The sequence below is a fragment of the Podarcis cretensis genome (assembly GCF_951804945.1).
Source record: "Podarcis cretensis genome assembly, chromosome: 12".
Classification (NCBI taxonomy): domain Eukaryota; kingdom Metazoa; phylum Chordata; class Lepidosauria; order Squamata; family Lacertidae; genus Podarcis; species Podarcis cretensis.
In genome coordinates, this window is record NC_137181.1 from 881,661 (window position 1) to 900,090 (window position 18,430).

The window sequence follows — 18,430 nt, forward strand, 5'->3', positions numbered from 1 at the left end:
ATTTCTTCTGTATGCCGCCTTTCCAGAGCTAAAACCACGCTCAAGGCGGCTCAGGACAGGGAAGGGTTTGCCTGATTGCTAAAGTAGGCATAAACAGTAAAGTACACAACCAAACTGAACTGTTTCCGACATAAAGCACAATAAGATTTAAATTAATATACAAATATTAATTTTGATTTACTTGTCAGGATAGGAGTTAGGGGTCTGATGCTTGGGGTCTGAGGGGCCACCTGCAGCTTTTCCTTCTGTCTCTTGGGGGCCACTTGGCCAGCCTTGGGCTACGAAGGGGGTCTCCTCCTCTTGGCCTCTGTGCCTGTGGAGCTGCAGACAGCCTGCGGCTGAGCAGCCCTGCTCTGAAGGCAGAAGCCGCCCCCCCCCAGCAAAGGCCTGGCCACTTGCTTGACCCTGACAATGGGTGGGGAGAGTGAGTGAGTTGGACCCCACTTGGGAGAGGAGCTGGCTTTAGGGGGAGAGAGAGGGTGGGGCAGCCTGCAGCCCAGCACTGGAAGACTCTCCAAGGGTCTCCGAACTTCTTGCGAACTGCAAGGTGTTAAGCAAACACACCCGTATTTATGGAGGGATGGAGTGAGTTTACTTACCTGCCCCTTTTCCATAACAAGCCGTGCCCAAAGTGGCTCACAACATGCATCCTGAACCACTGAAGGCAGAGCGCTGGAAATACAAATATGCAAAACGCAGAGCATGGCAGTGAATTCAAACAATGGCAAAAAGCAGCAATTTGGCAAGAGCGCAATAAAGTCAATATTTAAAAAAAAAAAAAACCAGCCCCAACAACCTAAGTGCATAAACACAAAGTGTTAAGCCATTTCTGGTGACACCCTTGTGCAAAATATACAAATATATACATTTGTGGCACAGCATTCCTGATGCTGTCTCTTGACCTCCACGATGCCTCACACTAAAGCCTGGGTTAAAGTCTCAGTGCTCCAAGCCTATTATTATTATTATTAGTATTATTTATTACAATTCAATATTTATCTAATTGCATATATCTAATTTATCCCTGTCCTTTTCCTTGACAGGAACTCCAGGCAGCTTAAAATAAAAATAAGAGCAGCTCAAACCATAGGGGAAATATCATTAATAACAATTGAACATTGGTAGATTTAAAACTATACAATCCATTAAAGTCATACAGATAAGTTACAATAGAAAACAGCACAGCACCAGCCCTTTTCATCATTATTATTCTTTAAATTTATCATAAAGAATATAATAAAGGGGGGAAAGTATTGATAAGTTCATATTTTCCTTTTATAAACCACTTTGAGGTTTTTTTCTTTTCAGTCAAGCGGTGAATAAATTTTAGGTAGGGGAAAATTAAGTCTAAGAAATAAATAATAAAATAAGAGTCCTCCCCTTCCATTTTATGGGAGGCAAATGGAAAGCGGAAGATCTGCATGTGGAGGTCTCTCATGTTTTGCATTTTGCGGGTTTCTGCCCAGGCTCTTTGCATGCGCAGATGGACAGCCCTGAAAAGCCCACCTTCTTCCTGGAAGGAGCTCCCTGACTACTCCTGAGCCGCCCCCAGGCCACCCTCACCTTCTTGGTCCCAATCCACTGCTCTGGATTTCCGGAGGTCTGGGAGGGGGCTGCTGAGGAGACCGTTCCTCTGTACCAGCTGCCCGTGGGGTGGCCCCCATAGGAGACCTGCGTGGCCCCTCCCCTCCTGGGTTTTGCTGCCATGATGTTTTTATTTAGGGGACGGGGCTGAGGGGGGGTTGGGCATGGCCGCTGCTCTCTGCCAGGGAAGCTCTCGCTGCGATTTCTGCACTGCCGGGTGATGAACTAGGATGACGCTGCCATTCTCTGACTCCACGATGCTGCCAGTTGTGAGGCCTCTGCTAGGATTGTGCTGGCAGATTCAGGAAGGGACCCCATGGGTCATCTAGTCCAACCTCCGGCAATGCCAGGGTTCAACTGCAACTCGAGGGTGGGGATTGAGGCAAGTGAGCCAAGTCGCATGCTTCCGGGGGCAGCAAAGGCCCTGATTGGGAGAGGTGTGGATGGGTGCCCCTTTGCAGCCCCTCGTGTGGCAGGTCAGCAACTGAGGCCCTTGCCAGGCTGTGTCTGTGCCACCCTTGGCAGACAAGCGGCCCTGTGCCCTCTCTTCAGTCAGGGCAACCTGGGGTGGGAAAAGACCCTGGCTTCCGCCACAAGGACCCTCCTGGCCGAGGGGGTGGGCAGGTACCGGTACGTCCTGGGAAGCAGAGCCAGCCTCCTGAGACTCGGGGTGGGTGGGGAGACCCTCCAGCAGAGGATAATTTATCTGGTGACCTGGTGACCTGGGCTAGTTGCCTTGGTAATGTGTGTCTTCCCTCCCCTTCAACAAACCTGCAGCGCCAAGAGGAGGAAAATGGCCGACAAGATTCTCCCACAGAGGGTGAGTTTCTTTCTTTCCCGTTTTGATTCCTCATTGGACCCTGACGGGCTCTCCTCCCCATCTGAAGGAAAGTCTGCTGGCTCCTTGTTGTGGGTGACCTGGAGCCAGCACAGCAAGAACTCCCTTGCGGGGGGTCAGGATGGATGACCCCTGGGGTCCCTTCCAATTGAATGATGCTAGGAGCCCACTGGTTAGACAGGCCTTTGGCTTCTCCGCTGTGAGCAGGTGGGTGTCTGTCTACCTGCCTGTCTCCCAGGTGGGAGGCCTTTCGCTCACCTGAGCACTGCCCTCCCTGTGTTCTGCGTGTGTCAAGTTAAAGGGAAGCTTCACCTTTCCCTTCTCTCCCGCGAGGATTCATGCGTGCTAAGTGGTGAAAGTGCTCCCTTTCCCCCCTTTGAAAAATATGTATATTTAAGTGAAAGTATTCCAGTGAGTTAAAATAAATAAGAAAAGGGGAAAAGAAAAAGGTTACATTTAAAAAAAAAAAAATTAAAGGCAGAGGAAAACAACAACAACAAAACAATCAGGGTTACAGAACTCTATAGTATTTATGTAAATGGATAATCTTATTGTTTCCCTCCAATATTTGTTGCTGTGGTTTCAATGAACACATTCCAAATATCATTAAGTTTGTCCATGCTTCCTCCAGAATCCCTTGACAAAGCCTTGCGGTGTTAATATTTTGCAGGTCACTTAGAGGCTTTTTTCCTTTTGTATTAAGCAACCAAGAAAGCAAATAAACCTATGCATAAATGCCCCCCTCTGCATTGGGGGGGGGGCATCTTCCACCTCCTTGCTTCTGGCTCTGCTTCACCCTCTGGAAGGGAAACTCTTCCTCTGCGCGAAGGAAGCTGCTTCCTCCTGAGCCTGGCCAGGGCTCCACCTAACCCAGCTCTGACTTGCAGCAGCCCTCCAGGGTCCCTGCCCAGGCCTGCTCCCTGACATTCCCCCTGAGAGGAGAGGGGCTGAACCAGACACCTCCTGCAAGCCAAGGGGGTCCCTCTGCGACGCTCTGCTCTCTTCCCAGATCCGGGAGCTGGTGCCGGAGTCTCAGGCCTACATGGACCTGCTGGCGTTTGAGCGGAAGCTGGACCAGACCATTATGCGGAAGCGAGTGGACATCCAGGAGGCCCTGAAGAGGCCCATGAAGGTAGGAGCAGATGGGCCTCCCTGATGCTGGAGAAGAGCCCAGCGCAGTCCCCTGGGCGCAGAGGAATGAGTGGTGGGGGTGGGAACCAGCTGGGGAACCCTCCAGGGAAGAAGGCTCAGAGCCCAGGGAGTGGTTGGTGGTGGGGCGACAATGAATGGTCAGATGGAGAAGATTGGGAAGAGGAGGAGGCGGAAGCTGAAGAGGCAACAGGGTTTAGTGAGGAGGGAGAATCTGTAGCAGAGAGAAGTTCAGACTCAGAGGCAGAAGCTGAGGCAGGAGACGAGGGTGGCCAAGAGGCAAAGAGGAGTCTGGCTAGAGAAGAGTGTGAGAACGCTGAGGATAGTAGGAGAGGATATATTGATTAAATATTATCCTTCCTCACTCACACTAGTGAGTTAGTAGCAGAGCACATTTCCTTGCTGCTGGTTGATGGATTCATTAGAACCGTTTGAGTTAAGCAATCCAGTCTGGCTTGTCCAGATTGGATTGTTCCTGGTAAATCCCCTTTAGCTCCCTCTTAAAAACAAAAATAACACAACAGTCTTCTTTTGAAAGTAATGACAAGGTTTACTTACATTCAGTTCACAGTATGATTCAGTTCACAGTATGGTCCTGAAGGCAGGCTTTGGCTCGTAGTTACAGTTACAGAGAAAAGTGTGGGTTCATCCTCTGTGAGGGATGAGCCCATGTGCTGGGCTGAGAGCCAGAAGACCGCCAAAGGCAAAATGGAGAGAAGGGATCAAGAGAGAGAGATGGCTGTATGACTAACCCTTTTGTAGTGTCTGCCAGGGTCACATCCATCTACCTGGTCACATGCAGGGGGGAGGATGCTCCAGACCAGGTGTGACAGGAAGTACTCCTGGCGGGAGCAACATTCTCCTGTGTGTCTGACTGCTTCAGTGACGTTACATCCCACAAAGAGGCATGAGTGTCTCCCCTCCTGCTATGACAAACTCTCCTTCCAGTCTGTCTCCTAGAACCAGGAGAGGAGTGAAGAGGGCGAAGGAGAGGTTGGCTTCATGCAACAGTCTCCAGTTGCTAGGGGAAACCCCCGGAGAGGAGGGGTCTTAGACGGCTGTAGGGAGCTGGGGACTTGGCAGCTGCTTCATGGGAGCAAGACTTGCCAGAGCTGAGCTGCTGTGCTCCTGAGGCCTGGCGCTCCTGTGCAGATCCTGGTATTGCTAATAAAGAGTTAACTCCAACTTGCTCAGTGTGATTTACTGCTGGCTCGCTCCCGGCAGGAAGGGGCGGGGAGGAGCCGCCTGGCCCCACTCCTCCTGAGGTGCCCCATTGAGCAGGAGCCTCCCTCCTTCCTTGCCTCCCCCCAACTCAGACTCTCCTCCCTCCAACAGCAAAAGCGGAAGCTGCGCCTTTACATCTCCAACACCTTCAACCCGGCCAAGTCGGACGCAGATGACTCAGACGGCAGCATCGCCTCCTGGGAGCTGCGGGTGGAAGGCAAACTGCTGGACGATGTAAGCTCTGGGCAGGTGCACTTACCTGCTTTCACATCTCTCTGTGGGGCTGGGGGAGAAGTCGGGCGAGCCACCTGGCCAGTTGGGCCAGCTTTTGGGGAAAGCAGCTGAGGGGCAGAGGATGAGGGAAACCAGGGCCTCAGTTCCCCTTGGAGAGCCAAGGCAGTTGGCACAGAGGCCTCCTGGTTCACTCCTGGAGTGAAAAAACCCCAATGTGGGGGGGGGAGAGAAGGGGAGGGGCCAGGGTCCTGGGCCAAGCAAGGCCACGATCCCTTGCAGCAGTGCATGTGTGGAGCTTGCTTGAAGGATGAGGGAGGCAGGGCCAGAAGAAGGGGGAGGAGGGGGTCCAAGAAAAGGAAAATATCTGGGGAAATGTCCCATGCCAAAGGGGGCAGACATGATATGGGGGAGAAGGAGTCCCCCAATAGCATCTGGTGCTGGCCTCAGAGCTCAGTGGGGCCTGGATGTTGTTCCCAACCCTCTCCGGGGCCTCACCCCTTGCTCTTGCAGGGGGTGGACTGGATGACCCTCAGGGTCCCTCCCAACTCTGCAGTTGTGTGATTCTTGTTGGCCTAGAGTTGAGACCCTTTCGGCTCCTCGTTCCTCGTGCTCTGACATCTCTCCCTCCCGATTCTACAGCTCAGCAAGCAGAAAAGGAAGTTTTCCTCTTTCTTCAAGAGTTTGGTCATCGAACTGGACAAGGACCTGTATGGACCAGACAATCACCTGGTGGAGGTGAGTGGTGCCCTCGGTCCCAAGTAGGAAGCAGGCCCTGCCTGGGCAAGGCAGAGGGAGCACCTCCCCGTCCCTGCATCCCATTGCTGCATCCCATCTCCCAGATGGTCTCTCCAGTCCCACCAGCGATGCTGCCTGTGGCCATTCAGACAGGGATGGTACCTTCTCAAGCCCTCTTAGTATGCACAGAAGAGCAGCAGGAGAGCCAGCTGGACCGGGCCAAAGGATCCCACCCAGTCCAGTGTCCTGGCCTCCCAGTGGCCGACCAGACGCTCCAAGGGGAAGCTCAGGATTCCCAGCCACTGCCGTTCAGAGTCATGTTTGCCTCTGACTCTGGAGCCATCTCTCATAACTAGGAGCCCTTGGCAGCCTCCTCCTCCATGGATTGGCCCCCCTTAATGCCCTCCAAGTTGGTGGCTGCCATTGTCGCCATCTCTTGTGGGAGTGAGTTCCACAGTTTAACTCTTCGCCACTTGAAGAAGCCCTTTCCTGAATCTCCCAACATCCATCTTGGTCATCCAACACCCACAAGTTCCAGTCTCATGGAAGAGGGAGAAAACCTTTCCTCTCTCCTCCGTTTCTCCAGGCAGTGCGTAATTCCAGACGTCTCTTCCACGCCACGGCTTCCTTCCATCTCCTCTAAGCTAGGAAGCCCCAAATGTTGCAGCTCTTCCTCCTGGGAGAGGTGCCCCCATCCCTTCACGCATCTCGCTTGCCCTTTTCCAAATCTTTTCCGGCTGTAGGACACCCTTTTTGAGGCGAGGGGACCAGCACTGCATGTGGCCCCACCAGAGATTTGCATAATGGCGTTATGATATTGGCGGTTTATTTCCATCCCTTTCCTAATGACGCCCAGCATGGGATTCACCTTTTTCCACAGCTGCTGCACACTGGGTCGAAATCTCCGTCAAGCTATCCACTAAGAACCAAGGTCTGTTTCCTGGTCAGTCCCTGCCAGTTCAGACCCCAGGACCGTATATGCGTGAAATTGAGATTTTTGTTTTTTGCCCAGACAAAGATCACTTTGCCCTTGTTGGCATTGAATTGCATTTGCCCCTTTTCTGCCCATTTGCCCAGTTTAGACACATTGTAAGAACGTCGTGCCCTAAAAAGAGCTTGCAGGATCAGGCCAATGGGGACCTGTCCAGCCTCGCATTCTGTCCTCATAGCAGCCAACCAGACCCTCATTATGGGAAACCCGAGCACAAGAGCAGCCCTCTCCCCTCCAAGGATTCTCAGTAGCTGGGATTCTTGTGGCAGGGAGTTCCACAGTTTTTGTTTTTGTTTTTTTTTTGCTTGCTTTTATTCAGGATGGTCAAACTGACAGAATCCTTGTGCAGAGATACTTTAACTGGCAAGTCACAACACTATCTTACAGGTGTTCTGGATGACTTTGCAAACAAGTGATGAACTCTTTGATAGACTTCCCTTCATAGCAGATCAGGTAGACGTTCACAAATAATGGAAACCTGGGAGAAATGCAATTGCTAAAGTAAAGTTTCATGCAGAATACAACCAATTTAAATGTTTACCAGGGAGTTCCACAGTTTAACTCTGTGCCTCGTGAATACGTCCTTCCTTTGATCTGTCCTGAATGGTCCAACCTTCACCTTCACTGGACGACCACGAGTTCCAGTTTCGAGAGAGGGAGGAGAACTTCTCTCTCTGTCCACTTTTCCTCGTGCCACACACACTTTCCTAAACGTCTACCATCCGTCTGGAGGTGTCCACAATGTCTTTTTGCATGGGTGAGCCTTGCTGAGAGCACTATCCTGCCCCCTGGCCTTGGCCCTGACCTACGCTTGCTTCTCCTTCTCAGTGGCACAGGACTCCCACCACCCAGGAGACGGACGGCTTCCAGGTGAAGAGGCCGGGGGACGTCAGCGTGCGCTGCACCCTCCTGCTCATGCTGGACTACCAGGTCAGGGGCAATGGAGGGGGGCGTTTCTGGGCACATGAGACCAGAGTCCAGCACCCCAGGGTCGGCGGTGGGCTTGAGGGAGCGGACCCGGCCAGCTTTGAGGCAAACCCCCAAGCCAGCTTCTCACTTCCTGGCCCCTCTTTCTCCTGCAGCCCCCCCAGTTCAAGCTGGACCCCCGCCTCGCCCGCCTCTTGGGGATCCACACGCAGACGCGCTCGGCCATCATCCAAGCCCTCTGGCAGTACATCAAGACCAACAAGCTGCAGGACTCCCACGACAAGGAGTACATCAACTGTGACAAGTATTTCCAGCAGGTGAGTCCGTTCTCCTCAGCTCGCCCCCTCCAGGAGGGGCTGGCAGGGCGGAAGCTGTGAGCCACCCAGCAGCTGCCCTAGAGGGCCTGGGGGGCTCTGGGCGCTGGAAGGAGGGACCTAGACTGAGAAAGAATGAATGGGGGACTGGGTGGGAAAAGAGGTGTCTGCCAACGTTCCTGCATCTCCTGTCCTTCTGGAGTTCAAGGGAGAGTGCGGAGGCCCTTCTAGAGCATCTTGGGTTATCCCCAGGGGCCACGGATGGGGCTGGGCAATGTCTGGTTTTCAACTTCATGATATATCACCAGCTAAACACTGCAGTATGTGGAACGCGGGTGGCGCTGTGGTCTAAACCACAGAGCCTAGGACTTGCCGATCAGAAGGTTGGTGGTTCGAATCCCCACAACGGGGTGAGCTCCCATTGCTCGGTCCCAGCTCCTGCCAACCTAGCAGTTCGAAAGCACGTCAAAGTGCAAGTAGATAAATAGGTACCGTTCCAGTGGGAAGGTAAACGGCTTTTCCGTGCACTGCTCTGGTTCGCCGGAAGCGGCTTAGTCATGCTGGCCACATGACCCGGAAGCTGTATGCCGGCTCCGTCAGCCAATAAAGCGAGATGAGCGCCACAACCCCAGAGTCGGCCATGACTGGACCTAATGGTCAGGGGTCCCTTTACCGTTACCTAAACACTGCAGTATACATTTTTTCAACTGTCTATTTGCCATACACAAATAAAGCTGTATTCGACGGACGAAAGGATATATGATTTTTGACATGACTGAGAATCGTAGAGCCAGGGATGGAGAACTTTAAAGCATTAAGATTGGGATGTGGAAAATATGAAAACCATGAGCGGAGGCGGAACTGAAGATTTGGAGATATGCTTCAGAGGTCCAGACTATGGGGAGCCTAGAAAAATTAATAAATAAAATTTGGATTACAATTTGCTCTTTCTTTTTTATTTTAGTTTTTTGTTTTTAATTAGATTATGATGTGGACATGTCGATTGGCTGTCTTTATTGGAATTTTTTTAAAAAATGATTAAAAAACAACACTGCAGTATACAGTGGTACCTTGGTTCCCCAACGGCTTAGCTGATGAACAAATTGGCTCCTGAAAGCTGCAAACCCAGAAGTGTGTGTTCCGGTTTGCAAACATTTTTCAGAAGCCGAATGTCCGTTTCGGCTGTCAACATTGTTTCCGGGGCCAGTCAGCTAATCAGAAGCCGTGCCTTGGTTTGCAAACGTTTTGGAAGTCAAATGGACTTCCAGAACGGATTGAGTTCGAGAACCAAGGTACCACTGTACTGATATATCACGATGTCTGAGATAAGGATGGAGCTATGGCTTCACGGTTTTCCCCACATTGTGCTTTTTGCACAACGCATCGTGATTTGCAATACAAAGCCAGTTGAAAACTGTGAAACCGATGTCACAATATGGACTTCAAGCTGCTTTGGGACGCTATCTCACCCGGCCCCAGCCAGGGAGTGCCAGGCCCTTCGTTGGAGCACGTGAATTGTAGCATGGTAGATTTGGCAGGGACCCCCAAGGGTCCTCTAGCCCACCCCCTAAAATGCAGGAATCTCAGCTGAAGCACCCATGACAGATGGCCAGCCAACCTCTGCTTAAAAGCTTCCAATGAAGGAGAACCCACCTCCTTCTGAGGGTGTCTGCCCCATGGTTAACAGCTCTTGTGGGGGGGGGTGAGAGGGGGGCATTGGACATGAATTGAAGCCCCTTCCCAGGCCTCCAACCTTGGCTGGGCTGCATGGGGCCACCATCTCCCATTGCCGGAAGCAGGCCTTCCGACTAGGGTGGCCCCTGTTCTGTTCTTTGCTCCTTTCTCTTCTGAGCCAATAATAATAATAATAATAATAATAATAATAATAATAATAATAATAATTTATTATTTATACCCTGCCCATCTGGCTGGGATTTCCCAGCCACTCTGGGTGGCTTCCAACAAAATATTAAAATACAGTAATGCATCAAACATTAAAAGCTTCCCTAAACAGGGCTGCCTTCAGATGTCTTCTTAAAGTCTGGTTATTGTTCTTCTCTTTGACATCTGGTGGGAGGGCGTTCCACAGGGCAGGCGCCACCACCGAGAAGGCCCTCTGCCTGGTTCCCTGTAACTTGGCTTCTTACAGGGAGGGAACCGCCAGAAGGCCCTCGGTGCTGGACCTCAGTGTCCGGGCAGAACAATGGGGGTGGAGACGCTCCTTCAGGTATACTGGACCGAGGCCGTTTAGGGCTTTCAAGGTCAGCACCAACACTTTGAATTATGCTCGGAAACATACTGGGAGCCAATGAAGGGCTCCCTTGCAGGAGAAGCTCCTTTACCTTGGATTGGGGGTGGGTGGGGGGGCACTGCAGCATCTGGTGAGGGGGACTAGGGCTTGCTTTGAGGGCCACCCACCTCCTGACACCCAGCCACTCCCCCCCCTTTATGGTTTCAGATCTTTGACTGCCCACGGCTAAAGTTTTCTGAAATCCCGCAGAGGCTGACGAACTTGTTGCTGCCGCCAGATCCTATTGTCATCAACCACATCATCAGGTCAGGCGGCCCCACCTTGTCCTCCAGCGGGGAGAAGCGTAAACTTGGAAGGGGTCCCAAGGGTCATCTAGTCCAACCCCCCGCAATCCTGGTGGGACGGCAGTTGGTGACTTGTGGCCTGGACTTCTGGGATGCTTGGGCGGGGTGGGGGTGAAGCCCTGCCTCCCCTCCTCCTGGGGTGCAGGAACTCCTTCAGGGGCCGTGGGCAGGACTCAGATTCCATGGTGCCCCTTGTGGGCCTTCTCAGCGAGCACAACGTGGAGGAAGGGTCCCGACTCTGCAAGAAGATATGGGGCTCATGGATTGCTTACCCCTCAAGAGGTCTATATCAATTCAGCAGGCAGGGGGGTGAGTGTGTGGGGTCCAGGGAGAGGACGCTGAGGGCCAGATGAAGGCCAACTCCCTGTGACCATCCTGGCCGGAGGCTCTTTTTGTGCTCATTGAGAAGTAGTGGCAGTGCTGTGACCCCAAAGCCACAAGGAGCTGCATGCAGAAGGCCTCTAGGGCTGGGAGTGAAGGTAGACCATTCTGCACCAGAAAAGTAGGTGGTAATAATAATAATAATAATAATAATAATAATAATAATAATAATAATAATAATTTATTACTTATACCACACCCATCTGGCCAGGCCTCCCCAGTCACTCTGGGCAGCTCCCAACAGAATATTAAAAACACAATAAAGCATCAATCATTAAAAACCTCCCTAATCAGGGCTGCCTTCAGATGTCAGAGAGCTGTTTATTTCCTTGACATCTGGTGAGAGGGCGTTCTACAGGGCGGGTGCCACCACCGAGAAGGCCCTCCACCTGGTTTCCTGTGATTTTGCTTCCTGCATTGGGGGAACTGCCAGAAGGCCCTCAGAGCTGGACCTCAGTGTCTGGGTAGAACGATGGGGTTGGAGACGCTCCTTTAGATATTTTGGGACAAGGCCGTTTAGGTCATCACCAACACTTTGAATTGTGCATGGAAAGGTACTGGGAGCCAAAGTAGGTCTTTCAAGACCGGTGTTATGTGGTCTCGGCGGCTGCTCCCAGTCCCCAGTCTAGCTGCCGCATTCTGGATTAGTTGTAGTTTCCGGGTCACCTTCAAAGGTAGCCCCACGTAGAGCGCATGGCAGTAGTCCAAGCGGGAGATAACCAGAGCATGCACCACTCTGGCGAGACAGTCCGCGGGCAGGGAGGGTCTCATCCTGTGTACCAGGCCACAAGGTGCCTCCTTCTGGGAGCATTGCCTCACCTTGTCCAGAGGCCTGACCCCCCCTGGCTCCCCTCCTAGTGTGGACCCCAATGACCAGAAGAAGACCGCCTGCTACGACATCGATGTGGAAGTGGAGGACCCCTTGAAGGGGCAGATGAGCAGCTTCCTCCTCTCAACAGCAAACCAGCAGGAGATCACAGCCCTGGACAACAAGGTGCTTAGGGGTCGGGGCAGGGGGGGGGGTGTGGGGAGAAGAGGCAGACTGGGGGCCTGCGGTGCTGGGGCAAGTGGCAGGGGAACTTAAGAGGCTCAGGGGCTTTCCGTTTGGAGGAACTATGGCCAGCTACAGCTGAGGGGATCAGTACCACTGGGGGCATTGTAGAACTGTAGGTGTGGAAGGGACCCAAGGGTCATCTAGTCTGACCCCCTTCCATCGCAGATAAATCACAGGATGGCTTTACAGGGGTGTGTCTGCAGTCTGGTGTGAAGAGTGAAGGGCTCCCTTTGGGGACCGGGTGCAAATCCCACGAGGAGAAACGAGCCTCTTATTTTCCTTCCCTGCCCAGATTCACGAGACAATCGAGTCCATCAACCAGCTGAAGATACAGAGGGATTTTATGCTCAGCTTCTCCAAAGACCCCAAAGGGTACATCCAAGATCTCCTCCGATCCCAGAGCAGGGATCTCAAGGTGGGTCTATTGGGGGGGGGTCCTAAGTGCACAAAGGGGCAGGTGGGGCTCCTGCAATGGGGTCTTATTGGGAGGGTGAGAAGACAGTGTCTGTGGCTGTTTTTACATGTTAAAATACCTCGAAGTCACTGCAAAAGGATCCCACGGGGGCCTTGCTCCCAGTGGCTGTTCAGAAGGATGGATTGGAACCTATGGCTCACTAGCCAGTGAAATGGCAGCATAGTGCGGCATCTAAAAGGTTTGGCAGCAGAGTGTAGCCATGGTGGCCAGGAGCCATCAATAGCTGCCTCCTCCTCCAGCCCTCTTTAAAAGCAATCCAAATTTGTGGACACCACTGCATCCAGTGGGAGGGAGTTCCACAGTCTGCACTGCATGAAGAAGTACTTCTTTTCTCCTGCCCTGAACCTCCCAACAATCGGCTTTGTTGGATGTCCGCAAGTTCCAGCGTTAGGAGAGAGGGAGGAAAACTCAAGCATCGCCCTTGAGCCAGTGCCATCAACTGGACTCACCCACTTCAGCCCCGACTGGGCCAGGTGAGCTGGGTAGCACTTCCAGAGACCACCTTCTGCACAGGAACAGGTCAAAGTGCTGTGGACTCACAGCTTAGAGTTGTGAGCACTGGATTCACTTCCACAAGAAGACAGTCGTCGCACAGCAGAGTCTAGCAGAGCATAAACGACACGGAGAGCAGCTCTGTAGAATATCTTCTTTATTCTATCTACAACTATAATACACAACTATGTACAGAGCTAAATGAGGTCTAAACGAAAAATGCTGAACTGCACTGAGTGTCTGCAGCTGCTGTTAGCAGCAACATTATCTATACACACAATCTCTCTCTAACACTCAGTCTCTCTCTCTCTCTCTTTGATGTGAGGCTGGAGCGAAATAAGTAGAGAGCAGAAACTGCCCCCTCCTCTCTGGAGAATCAGCAGAGAACATCAGCAGATTCTTGGATATGGGAGGGGTGAAATCTCCTCAGTTTTCTCCATGCCACGCACAATCTCATCCGCGCCTGTCATGTTGGTCCTAGTCAGGCAATGGCAATGCCTTTGTTGGGACCAACCCAAATGCCCCGTGATGGACTTCTCCAACTCACTCTGTGAGGGGCTTCCAGTACATGCTGTCTGCAAACTGCCCTTGGTGCAGAACGCGGCAGAATGCCTAGAACTGATGGGGCTACTCTGATGCCACATTGTACCCTCTGGATGGTAGGTGATGACCGACGTGGTGGGGAATCCCGAGGAGGAGCGGAGGGCAGAGTTTTACCATGAGCCGTGGTCCCAGGAGGCTGTGAGCAGGTACTTCTACTGCAAGGTAAGAGAATAGAATAGAATTTATTATTTATACCCCGCCCATCTGGTGGGGTTTCCACAGCCACTCTGGGCCGCTTCCAACAGAGTATTAAAATACAATGGTCTGTTAAACATTAAAAGCTTCCCTAAAGAGGGCTGCCTTCAGATGTCTTCTAAAAGTCTAGTAGTTGTTCTTCTCTTTGACTTCTGGTGGGAGGGCTTTCCACAGGGCGGGTGCCACTACCGAGAAGGCCCTCTGCCTGGTTCCCTGTAACTTGGCTTCTCGCAGTGAGGGAACCACCAGAAGGCTCTCAGAGCTGGACCTCAGTGTCCGGGCTGAACGATGGGGGTGGAGATGCTCCTTCAGGTATACAGGACCGAGGCCGTTTAGGGCTTTAAAGGTCAGCACCAACACTTTGAATTGTGTTCGGAAACGTACTGGGAGCCAGTGTAAGACCGGTGTTATGTGGTCTCGGCGGCTGCTCCCAGTCACCAGTCTAGCTGCCACATTCTGGATTAGTTGTAGTTTCCAGGTCACCTTCAAAAGTAGCCCCACACATTGCAGTAGTCCAAGCGGGAGATAACCAGAGCATGTACTACTCTAGCGAGACAGTCCATGGGTAAGGAGGGTCTCATCCTGCATACCAGGTGGAGCTGATAAACAGCCGCCCTGGACACAGAATCGACCTGCACCTCCATGGACAGCTGTAATTAATTAATTTTTATAATGAAATGTTTTTAGAATGTTGGATTATTTGATTGTTTGATTATTTGATTGTTGTTAGCCGCCCTGAGCCCGGCTTCGGCTGGGGAGGGCAGCATATAAATAAAATTTATTTTTATTATTTTTATTATTGAATCCAGAATGACTCCCAGGCTGCGCAGCTGGTCGTTCAGGGGCACAGTTACCCCATTCAGGGCCAGGGAGTCCTCCACACCTGCCCACCCCCTGTCCCCCAAAAGCAGTACAAAAACAGAGGACAAAGTTGGAGGCAGGCTGAGCTGAGCTGGGCTGGCAGAGCGAAGCCCCTTCCACATAGCTGTCAACTTACAGATTTGAAAATAAGGGACCAGCAGCCTTGAAAATAAGGGACCTGCAGCCTCACCTGTTCCAGGCACTCCAGTCTTCCTGTCCTCCTGCAGTCTGGTCAAACTCATGCTGGGTAGCTTCAGGAACACTGTCCAACCAACTTTGCAACCAGAGGTTCAACTGAATAGAATCTGAATCACATGCACCACAAGGCCTATGCAGCCTCAACTTAAGATGGCTCCCCGGCCTGGCTTTGCACTGCAAAGTTTGCAGCAGTACGTGCACCATAATGGCGTCCAACATTCAAAACCCCCCTCAGCTTGCATTAACTAGCCACACACAAGGCATGCAAGCTCCACCCTGTAGTCGTTCTTAGACTTCTTATTGGGTGAGCAACACAGCCAAGAAACACAGTTGGAGCCTCCCTCCTCCCTGGCCGGCAGGGAGGGAGGGAGAGAGAGGAGCTGCTTCCTTTGAAATTTAAGGGATATCATTTAAGTGACATTTAAGGGACATCCATCAATAAGGGACAGCAGCAGGACATGGCGCTGGAATAAAGGACTGTCCCTTCAAATAAGGGACACTTGACAGCTATGCCCTTCCATCGCCCCCCAACTCTCTCCTTTTGCCCTTTCAGATCCAGCAGCGTCGTCAGGAGTTGGAGCAGTCTCTGGGGGTGCGTAATACCTAAGTGGGGGGTTTCCGGCCTGGCTGGCCAGCTCCAGAGCCAGCGGACTGACCTGTGTCCCCCCCCCCATCGCCACCCATCCCACAGAGGGTGGGCTTTCTTCACGACTGGCCAAGGGGGCAGGTCTGCCTCGCACCACCACCAGCACCACCAGTTTCTGGCCACCTTTTGAGTGTGTTTTGCCCCACCAACCTCCTCCTCTTCCTCCTCCTGCGGCTGCTGAGACCCTCCCAGGCCGGAAGGTGGCGAGGTCTCCCCTCACGTCGCTCACGCCGATCATCGGATGCTGGAGAATGAAGGACACCCCCTCCCCAAGCACACAGGGCCCCTCCTGGACTAAGACTTGGAAGGGGAGGAGGAGCCCAGTGGATTGGTCAGATGCTCCTAAATCTCTCTCTGTGTGTCTCCCCCCTCCCTCCCTCCAGGGGTGCCAACTTGAACAAAATATTGGGGGACCCAACTAAGCTCCACCTCACATAATTGATCACAAGTCATGGCACATGCACACTATTTGAAGAGCAATGCCCATTAACCTTGGGGGGCCGTGGCCCCCTCAAATTTTTTATTGGGGCCCCAAAGGGACCTTGGCCCCTAGGAGTCGGCTCCAATGCCTGCCTGCCTCTTTCCTTCCTTCCTTCCTTCCTTCCTTCCTTCCTTCCTTTCTTTTTCTCTCTCTCTCTCATGGTGCCCTTCAGGCGTTCTGCCTTCATGCCCCTTTGCAAGGCCATTTATGGCCTCACAAGCAGCAAATTCTCCCCCCTTCACTGGACAGATGGAGGCTGCAGAGAGACCTGGGTCTGGGGGCTTCGCTGCTCACCTGGTTTGCTATGGAGTGGAGCTCCTTGCAAATCTACCTGTCTCCAGGCTGCCAGCTGTGTCGCCCGTGTTCCCTCCCTGCCCTCTTCCTCTGCCAAGGCCAAAGAGGCCACAGACCCCCCCTCTGTCGACAAGCCCTGTCCCACCGCCCTGACTTTCCTATCTATCTCTGCAGGAGTGTGGGTTGTGGCGGGCACTGCCAGTTCCCAACAGAGCCCCCCACCCCGTTGAGATGGAGATGGAGACCTGCCCCCTGGCCAGCCCCACAGGCTGTCTGCGTTCCTGTCTGCCCTCTGGCAGGCTGAGACCCAAGGCAGCCGCTGAAGAGGGTCTTGCTCTCTGCCTCTTCCTGCTGCCCGTGGGACCCTTAGAGGGTGTGAGGAGGAGCCCTGCGGTGGCAACAGGCTCCCCTTCTCATGAGAACAGGATGCTGGGCTGTAGCCCAATGGCCTGATCCTGCAGGCTCTCCTTATGTTCTCATGCTCCTCGCTAGCTAGGCCTCTGGTGGATTTAAGCAAAGCCAAAAGGGACACACAGAGAGAGAGAGAGAGACTTAGCCAAAGGTGGTGGACTCTCCTCCCTCAGAGGTCTTTAAACAGAGGTCGGACGGCCATCTGTCAGGAGTCCATTAGCTCCGATTCCTGCCGTGCGGGGGTTGGTCTAGATGCCTGCTTGGGGTCCCTTCCAACCCTGTGATTCAGTGATAAGAGGCCAGCTGCCAATTCCCGGGTTCCGCTTTGCTCTGCCCCTCTGCACTGCACTTGCAATCTTCTGGTGCCAAACTTCTGGGGGACTTTGGCAGGGGGCTGCCAGGGCCACACACCCCCCCCGGAACCATGCAAGGATTATTCTCCTGCCAGCACAACAGCAGTGGCAGCCCTGCTCACCACCCTCCTTCCATACTGCCTGCCTGCCCTGGGTAAGGTCTCACCACTGGGTGGCAATGCCACTTTGAGACGGAAACCACGCCTGGCTCTTGTCTGCAGCAGCTGCCCCTCTGTATTGGCGTCCCCCAAATGCAGCGACTCAGCCTGTAGATTTCATCGCTCTGTGGGCTTCTCAAGCTTCCAGTCTGTCCAGGCTGGGCATTTTATTTTGGGCTTGAGCCCCTGCCCAGCCGCTCCTGGGGGTCTGCCAAGGTAGGCGTGTTATGGCTGGCGAGGGGCCCTTCTGAGCTCCCCCTGGGAGTCCCAGCTGCTGCCAGTCCTGGCCTGGTTCTGATCCTGCCCTTTCGCCAGGATGTGCCTGTTCCAAGCAAACCTGCCGGGACCGACCCTCACCCACCATGTGCTGAGCCCAGCGTCTAAATGTCCCCGACCCCTCAGTCTGGCCACCATGGGCTCTCCTTCCTTGGGGGTCTTTAAACAGACGTTGGGCGGCAGTCTGTCGAAGATGCTTTGGTTGTGGTGCCTGCATCACGCAGGGATGAGCTAGATGACTTTCAGGGTCCCTACAAGGAGCACACAGTGATTCCCAGGCTGAGGGGGGAGCAGGGGCTCGTTCTCTGCAGAAGAGACAAAAGGGGTGCTGTCCTGTGGAGTGGGGGGCGCAAAGGCAGAGGTGCCTGAGTGCTGCATGCCTGGCCCCCCCTTGCTTTTTCGTGCCAGCCCCACTTCAGAGGGGGCAGACAGATGACAAGGCAGCTGCTGTTTCTGGGGTGCAGGTTTGTGTTTTTTCCTATTTTCGCCACGGCTCTGTTGTTCTCGCCTTCCAGCGTCTTGTTTTCACACGTCCTCCTTTGGGGCACCCACAAACCCTCCCTTGCACCCAGGTCCACCTGGTCACCCATCTTTGGGGGTAGGGGGGTGGAGAGTGCGACCCAAACTCCCCCCTCCCTCCTCTCCCCTCCTCCTCCTCCTCTTCCTCCATGGCTGCCGTGTCTTTGTCGTTCGGTGCTGAGTGACTCGTAGAGAAGCTTTTAAATAATAAAGATTTTGTTCCTTTGTATCCACTGCGCATGATTTGTGGGTTTGAGCACCGGCGTCTCAGAGAGAGAACTGCAGCCTTTGCAAGAACCATTTTGGTTCATCAAGTCGGATGGAAATCGAATGGAGGCAAGTGCAAAATTCTCTGCTTAGGCGACAAGAGGGAACAAAATGGGCAGAGGTATCCTATATTGCAGGGGTTGGACTGGATGACCTTTGGGGACCCTTGGGGTGC

General features: G+C 53.1%; 1 protein-coding gene across 4 annotated transcripts in view; it reads left to right on the plus strand.

The window, feature by feature from the left end:
• SMARCD3 (SWI/SNF related BAF chromatin remodeling complex subunit D3) overlaps positions 1-18,217 on the plus strand; it is a 37,064-nt gene extending 18,847 nt beyond the window's left edge. For 2 of the 4 annotated variants that reach the window (XM_079946843.1, XM_079946842.1), the window contains exons 3-14: positions 2,362-2,404; positions 3,432-3,554; positions 4,907-5,029; positions 5,669-5,764; positions 6,645-6,695; positions 7,584-7,685; positions 7,838-7,999; positions 10,455-10,552; positions 11,831-11,966; positions 12,319-12,441; positions 13,657-13,758; positions 15,404-18,217. In XM_079946843.1, the coding sequence (XP_079802969.1) occupies positions 2,362-2,404; positions 3,432-3,554; positions 4,907-5,029; positions 5,669-5,764; positions 6,645-6,695; positions 7,584-7,685; positions 7,838-7,999; positions 10,455-10,552; positions 11,831-11,966; positions 12,319-12,441; positions 13,657-13,758; positions 15,404-15,457 (1,213 nt within the window). In that variant the 3' untranslated portion in view covers positions 15,458-18,217. The remainder of the gene's footprint in view (positions 1-2,361; positions 2,405-3,431; positions 3,555-4,906; positions 5,030-5,668; positions 5,765-6,644; positions 6,696-7,583; positions 7,686-7,837; positions 8,000-10,454; positions 10,553-11,830; positions 11,967-12,318; positions 12,442-13,656; positions 13,759-15,403) is intronic. The other 2 variants (XM_079946841.1, XM_079946844.1) reach the window with 1 other exon arrangement.
• The last annotated feature ends 213 nt before the right edge of the window (positions 18,218-18,430 follow it).